At 38.1% G+C, this 8,082-nt stretch overlaps 1 protein-coding gene across 1 annotated transcript; it reads right to left on the bottom strand.

Moving 5' to 3' along the window:
* Window positions 1-604: 604 nt before the first annotated feature.
* OSER1 (oxidative stress responsive serine rich 1) lies at window positions 605-7,762 on the bottom strand (the record flags this gene model as incomplete). The annotated part of the gene is made up of 3 exons (XM_084247867.1): window positions 7,252-7,762; window positions 4,361-4,474; window positions 605-1,292 (listed from the first exon to the last, which is right to left on the bottom strand). Exons 1-3 carry the CDS (start codon window positions 7,326-7,328, stop codon window positions 605-607), a joined length of 879 nt encoding a protein of 292 aa, XP_084103993.1. The 5' UTR covers window positions 7,329-7,762.
* Between the last annotated feature and the right edge of the window lie 320 nt (window positions 7,763-8,082).

Here is an 8,082-nt window from a genome sequence, read left to right as displayed (position 1 = left end):
AGCACCAGCAGGGGTTTATTTAGTGATGGTTAATGAGTCTCTCAAACAATACAGGGCAGGCCAGCTAGTTTATTCATATTGAATCTAAACCTTAGATCTCTGGCTTAACAATAACGTAAGAAACCTTTAAAGACACAATAAATCTTGCGTTAAATCAGAGATGGCTTAAATCAGTCATGTCACTTCTAATATTCTGGGCTGGCCACTACAGCATGACAAATGTTCAGTCCAGTCACAAAACCACATTGCATTTTCCTTGGCCACCAAATCTTAAGCACATGTGAAAAATGCACTGTTTTTACAAAGGCTTTACCAAATACCCACTGCTACCAGTCAACAAGTTTATCGTTTCTTCACCCCTCGAAACATTAGTAAATGAGAGGGACTTCTCTTTGATCTGCTTGCCTTGATGGGTATATAAGAACTCAGAGAGTAAGTTTAAAGAATGGAGATTAACTGAGATGCCAAGAAAAGTTTTTATTGCAAGCACAGTGAGCAGGAGGAGATGTCTTCTCACGCAAAGTGGCCGCAGGTCTGCCATTATTAACTACATCTCTCTGACAACCCTTCATTGGTTTAAAGCATATTAGTTAGCTTCCTGCTATCAGGTATACATCATTTCTGCCATGTGGGACATTTTCTTGGGAATATACAAATAATATTCCATGTAGCCTGACAGGTCCTCAATGGTCACATCATCCACATAGACTCGCGCTTGCTCAGAACAGGAGCGAGGGGAGCCAGACAGAATTCTCGTATGGAGCGACTGAGAGTAGTCCTCAAGCGTGGATCTTCGCTCTGGGGCCAATGGAGGCACGTTCTGCAGGCCTGAAAAGGAATACACTTCCATATCGTGCCATCTCTTACATTGGCACTCCTTGCCTATGCATGCACATGGCTTGCCCTGGTTTAGCTGGGAAACGGATTGAAAGTCAGAGAGATCATTGGCCTTGAGACTTGCTTGGGAGGCTTGGGTAGTATCAGGGGAGTCTTCCTTCTTACTCTCTGATGGAAGCCTCGGAACCGAAGTTCGCAAAGGCTCAACAACCGCCCCTGTGTGATTAGTATCGAGAGAAGCAGAGCATTCTCCTGCATGGAACTCTTTAGGGGTTGAAATTCCCAGCCCACTGCTGCCATCAGGGGAGTCAGTCTGGCTTTTGTGCTTGAGCTGGTTGCTGGAAGAAGAAGCTATTGTACTGCAATGTATAAACTTTGGAGGATGAAGGACAGGAGACTTAGAACGTCGACGGCGCTGGGTTCTTACTGCTCCTCGGGAAGACTTTCTTGTAGACCTAAGGAAAAAAAAAACACAGATGTTGGGGTACAGAGCTCTCCTGAACCGATTCTCCATGAAAGTGGACCACCTTCAGATTTACTGGCTCTGAAGTGACAAACTACACAAGGCAGGACAGCTTGTATATTCACATTGAATCTAAACCTTATCTGCGTTTGCCCCCATTTTCAAGCTACCTACTAAGTCTCTATGTATCAAAAACTTCAACATCTCTTTATTAAGTAGCTACATACACAGGTAAGCTAACGGGTAATTTTTAACTGAATCAGAGTATCTACTGTTCTGAGCTGTGGTTTGGGAGCCTCTGGCTTGTGGATCTGGAGGAAGCACCCTGCACTGATGATTTAAACTGATGTACAAAACCTAAGCACTGCGCCCTAGGTCCTGAATACCATGACCATACCACTGTGAGGCTAATGCCATGATCACTGCCCAGGGCAGCAGATCAGGGGTCATTTCTATCACTGGTAACAGCTGACACACAGATTTACACTCCCTGAAGTTCTCAGGTATTGGGAATTATCAGACACACTATATAACCTTTTGTAAAATATTTAAAGAACTAAACAAAGAAAAAAGAGACTCAAAACTGCCAAGCAAATGTGAAAATATAACTTTAAGAAGTAAAGCTTTACACATGAAACACAGATGGGCTAAACAGCAGAGCACATAAAACTAAGGGAGAGTTACTGAACTGGAAGATAAATCTGAATTACTCAGAAGTCAGTAAACTGCAGTCTACAGGTCATATCAGTCCACTATCTGCTTTCGTCCATGAGCCACAGACACCAGGCGAGGGTGACCCCTTCACCCATTTTCCCCTCCACACTGCCAGCAGGTGCACCACACCACTGTCCAGGGCTCATGCAGGCTACCATCTATCTACACACTGGGGCTCTGCTGGGGGCAAGCGCGGGGCAGTGATAGGAGAACCTCAGTTGAAAGCCGGGACAGAATCTGGGCGACACTGAGACAAAAAGTGACCCTGCCACGGCCCTCACCCATCCACCCTGCCAGGCCAGACATTTCATCCTGACACTGTCAGTCACTGAACACAGCGTGCCCACCCACCATGACCAGGCACGCAGGGCAGGGCAGGAGTTTTCTCCCTGACAGCAGCACATACACGATATCCTTTGATCTTGCCTCTTGGCCTCCAAAGCCTAAAATATTTACTATTTGGCCCTTTTACAGAATAAGTTTGCCAAGCCCTGACCTAGAAGGCAGTAGGAGAGGCCTGTAAGACAGAATGGGAAGTCTGGAGTCTCTAAGAGAAAGAGCACAGAGAACGGACGACAAGTGACTTTTGAGGAGATAATGGGTAAGAAATTTTCTGCATTGATGAAAGGAGAGATCTACAGATATAGGGCACTGAAGCAGGACAAATAAGAAATCCACTTCTAAACTCACTGCAGGCAAACTGTAAAATACCAAAAATAGGAGCATCTTAAAAGCAGTCAGAGACTAGACAGATCATTTCCAAAACAATAATCAGATTGAAAATAGGCTTTTCAATACCAACAATGAAACCAGAAAACAATGAATACCTTCAAGTGTTAAGAGAATTTAACTTTCAACCTAGAACTGTGGCTGCGAACATATTAAATTAGGTATATCTGTCAAGAACAAAAATGAAATGGACATTTTCAGATAGGGCAAAATATCTTTACCAACAGGACAGGCTATACAAATCCAGATGGCACCATTCAAATTTATTCTATGTGAAGTTATTGCATAATGCAGAGGCCCAATTTACAAGTTACAGACCTGAAGGAATTCCTGAAGGAAGTGCTTTCAGAATAAAGTGATCCTATACATAAGGCCTGACATGCAAGAATGTAGAGCAAAAAAATTATGAGATCAACCTAAATAGCCTATTGAAGTGGTAATAAAATAGGTTAAGTAAAACCTAATTTGTGAGATTAAAAAGTAGGAATAGAAATAAAATACTGGGCAACTAAACCAAAGAAGTCAGGAAGTCATAATAAAAGGATTTCTAAGGAAGAGGGTTAAGATATTTTGTCTTTATTAAGCATGTATCCAAGAACTGCAAGGCTAACTACTGAAAGAACAGAAATAAGGTACGCCATCCCCAAGCCAGCAGAAGGAAAACTAGTGGGGGGAAAAGCAAACAGACCCATTTCAAACAGTGTTTTAAAGGTGGGAGAGAAAGTGGAAAGAGAGGGAAAAGCAAAACAGAAAACAGCAAGACAAGATAGCATAAAGGTGAAACAACAGAAACAAGTCCAAATGTATCAATAATCAAAATAAATGTAAATAACTAAATTTAGGAGTTAAAAAAATCTATTAGGTTAGATAAAACAAAACTATACCTAGCCATAGGTATTTTTATATGAGACAGACCTAAAAATTTTAAAGACAGAATGGTTGAAAGTAAAATAGAAAACTACACACCAGGCAAATACTAAACAAAGACAATTGGATTAGCGGTATTAAGCCCAGATAAAATAGATTTGAAGACAAAAGCCATTTGCGGGATAAAGAATGTCACTATATAATAAAAATCTCAAATTACTAGGAAGAAAACATTCTAGAAACGAGCTATAAAAATGATCCCTGAAAGTATAGTCTTAAGAAAACAGTCTAAACGGCTATGAACCGAGACTGTTTGAACCTAATAAAATAGCTTCAAAATGCAAAAATATAGAAGGTAAGGGGAAAATACACAAATTTATTCCCACCGGGGCAATTTCAACATACCACTGTCAATTCCTGATAAGTCAAGCTGACAAAAATTTTTTGTGAAAAAGATTCAAATACCATTTAAAAGTTTTATTTAGTGGACTTATATAGAACCCAGGGGTGAGTAGAGATGATTTGTTCTTCTCAAACATATGCAGAACATTCATGAAAAATGACTATGGGCCAGGCCACACAGCAAGTCTGGGCAAATTCACACTTGAGGAGCATAGGTCTTCTCTAATTTTGGGGTCTAACCAGGTTCTATACCTAACACATTCTTTCCTGGATGGATACTCAGGAGAGAAAAGTCAGTAATATTTTAAGGTATTGAGATAAAAACCATCTGCAATAAGAAGCGCTTACCCATGCCAACTGTCTTTAGATGCACACGCAGTTTTAGGCTTGCTATCATCTGCTGCTGTTCTGACCGATGCTCTGACGCTGGTGCCTTCTCCCACAGACAGAGACACTATGGACCTGAAGACGAGCAAAGTTTACAGTTACAGGAAACTGTGAAAGGAGAACTTACTGCTCTCACCAGCTGAAATACAACTTATATGAATACTTCTGTTTTCTTTCTAGTTGGGTTTCTCAAAAATTGCTCAGTTTTGGTATAAATTTTCCTCCAAAATAAAATTTAGAGGATCCCAAGAAGCCCACAGTTTTATAAGTCAAAGAGTGATTCTTAAGAATAACCAGCAGCAGGTTATAAATAGACCTTTAAGGCTGTTTATCTGGGGCAGATCAGGCCTCATGTCCAGGAAGAATGCTAATGACACTGACCACTTACTTTATGTGAGCAAATCAGAGCCATGGGAGCTAAGTTCAGGCGCAAAAAAACTTTAGGAGAATCAATCTAACTTGAAAATGAGTATTTTCAAATATTATGCAACTATTGGGAAAATAATTTTCACAAGTAATAAACTTGAAATATTACTCAGAATTAAATCCTTGCAGTTTAAAATTACACGAGTTCCCTGTGAAGAAGACAGAAAATTTTCAAAGGCAGGAGAAAAAGAATTATCTATAATCTCACAACCCAGAGATTATCAACATTAACACTTTGGGATAAATCTCTCCAGGCCTTTTCAATACACATACACACACTATTACTCATGCTGTGCTATTGAAAAAAATCCTTTACAGACATTAATCTAACGTAAAAAGATATTAAAATAAAAGGTAACTGGGAATAAACTAAGTGTCTAATAATAGAAATACTGTATTATATAAATTAGGGCCCATCCATACAACGCAATGGTAGGAAATTATTAAAAATTAGTGTATAAAGAACTTTTAGTGGCATGGCAGTAGGGATATACATGTCTATACACATTATTTTTCAATTATATAAAGAATATGGTGCTATGTGAAGAATGTCAGTAATTACCAGTGGTTATGGTTAAAAACTGATTTTTACTTTCTGTTTCTGTGAATTCTTCTGTGGCAAGCATGTATTACTTTTTAGTCAGATAAAAAAAAGATTATATGTTTTATATAAATATAGAGATTTATCCTGATAAGACAAATACCATTATGAATCAAAACCTGTTGAACAGGATCATACTAAATTCCTAGCAAGGCTTGTTTAGTTTATGAGTCAGTACCTCAGATGTCCCATTTGTAAATCAGCAACAATATGAAACAACCAGAAATATATGAGACACCACACACAAGTCTTTTTTCCCTTAGTCATGCTAATGACTCACATCTTCTACTTACATTTGGTTTTCACAAATGTTCTCCACTACCTCTTCTTTTTCTATAATTTTACTTAAGACATATCATATGCCACAATTACACTGTATTCAACCACATATTATAGATATTTTGAAAGTTTTTTTATGTTCCAAGTCATCCTAAGAGGTACTGAAATGGCTTAATTTTATGTTCCAACTTCTAAAACACCAGGAAAAACGTCTGTAAATCAAGAGTTATTTATATGAATTCATACACGGTAGGATTTATGTGTGTGTACACATTCCAATTTTAAAGAATTTTATTTCTACACCAGAAATCACGAAGGAATATCCTATGACCACAATCTGGGCCAATGTGTTTCCGTTTCCCAAATGGCTTATAAAGCACTGATCAATTTCAAAATGAGATGACCATGTAAGAAAAACCACTGAGAGGAAAAAGAAACTTATTTGAAGTGTCATGGAAGCAAATGTGAGCACCTATTAGAGTGACTGTGTGAACCTGTTAGGATAATACCTCTGGCCAGAATAGTACTAGATCAGCAGACAGCTATAAAAACAACTAACATCCATTTAGTTTTCACTACCTGGTATGCCAGGTGTGTATGCATTTCTTCATGTTGTCTTCAAAGTGCCACATAAAGGAATGGTTAAGAGCACCAGTTCTAGAGACAAATTGTCTGGGATCGAATCCCAGCTCTCCCACTTCTGATCAATGTGATGTTTGGCAAGTGACTTAATTCATCTAGGGCTCACCTGAAAGCTGGAATAACAGTGGCGCATACCTTCAAAGTTAGTAGTGAGGATTAAACAATGTATAGGGCGCACATAAGTCACAGTCTAAGGAATGGTAAGCAAGTAATTCATTTTAAGGATTATTATTCCTTGGTATGGAGTGTTCTACTCTGAGCTTCCCGTGTTTATTGTTCATTCAGGAAAAGAGTTATACTTGTATCCATTAAAAACGTGAGATTTCTTCTGGTTTGGGGTAAAGAATAGCGATGAGCAGAATTCTGCACACAACATTTTACAAAGGGTAAAATATTAACATTGAGACAGCAGCTGGTCTGCAGGTGCTCTAATTAGTTTGGCCAAAGGGTCCAAGATTATTGATCTCAGTAACAGAATCCTAATGAATAGAGGTTTCCATAGTGATAAGCTCAGCAATCAGAGCCCATGAAATCGACAATGTCTGCACAGATTTCTATTGAGCCAATTCACTTTTAGTGAAAAATACTGTGATTCCCTAAAGATGTGTAGGGAATCCCTGATGGGACACTGTTTGATAATGTTTGATTAAAAAGAGGGGGGTGGTGAAGGAAAACCAAAACACCCAACCTTGGAGTACAAATTAGTCGCTATTTTCAAAATTTAACAGAAGCATTTCTTTTATAAGTAAAAACAATGCTATACCAAATCTAGCAGGATGTCATATTATTAGCATTAAAATGTTCTAAGAATAATAAGTGATTTCAGAAGACAAAGAGCTCGTCAGAGGAAAGGCTATTTAAATCAGGTAAGCAATTTCCAAATACAGTATTACATATTTATTACCCTGATGCATCTACTCTTAATTTCTTGAAAGCAGTTTGTAGACTCTCCTCTTCCCCATCCTTGGCTTCGGATTTCATTGTGAAAGCTTTTACACACTACTATGGATGTTCCCGTTAATACTGAAAAATAAAATAAAAATAAAATGAGGAAAGTGAAAACAGGTAGGTTCAAAAGTATACCTGCTGTCGAACTCTATATTCCTAATTCTATTTCTGCTTGTTGGGGAGTGGGAGGAGAAAGCAAAAAAGCAAATTTCTTTTCTAAAAGGAAGTTTCCGTGCTGATGATTAGGAGACTGTAGGTTTTATTTCTTAAAAGGAGACAAATGATACCAAAAAAAAAAAAAAAAAATGTGTATTTGCTATAGTAGAATTTAAGCTGTACAAAAATTTGATGCCAATATGATTACACAGTGGGAAACTAGATGACCTAAAATCAACACTAAAGCATACTTTTTAACAAGGGGGGAGAAGGGTCCTATCCAGTTGTAGAGGTCTAGAGACCAACAGACAAGAAGATCTTTCCATCAGAAAAAGAGGGGTTGGGAGGTGGAAGCATAACATACAGCACTGATTCTTTAAAAGGCTACTGATCTGGCTAACCCTAAAATTTCCAGCTAAGTTTAACTTCATGACACATAAGAGCATTTCTTTAAAAAGCAATTCTGACCCAGTTATCAGATTCAAGAAGACATGCTTCAGAGAACAAGTTTACAAACATGTTTTAAAGATTACAAATTATGCCACAAGTTACCTATAAAGCTGATCTATTTTCATTTAATAGGTTTGAAGAATTATTAAACAAAACAATTTAATTATTAAATAAAAAAATA

This window comes from Talpa europaea (assembly GCF_964194135.1).
Source record: "Talpa europaea genome assembly, chromosome: 11".
NCBI classification, from domain to species: Eukaryota; Metazoa; Chordata; class Mammalia; order Eulipotyphla; family Talpidae; genus Talpa; species Talpa europaea.
This window is presented reverse-complemented; position numbering and strand designations above follow the sequence as displayed.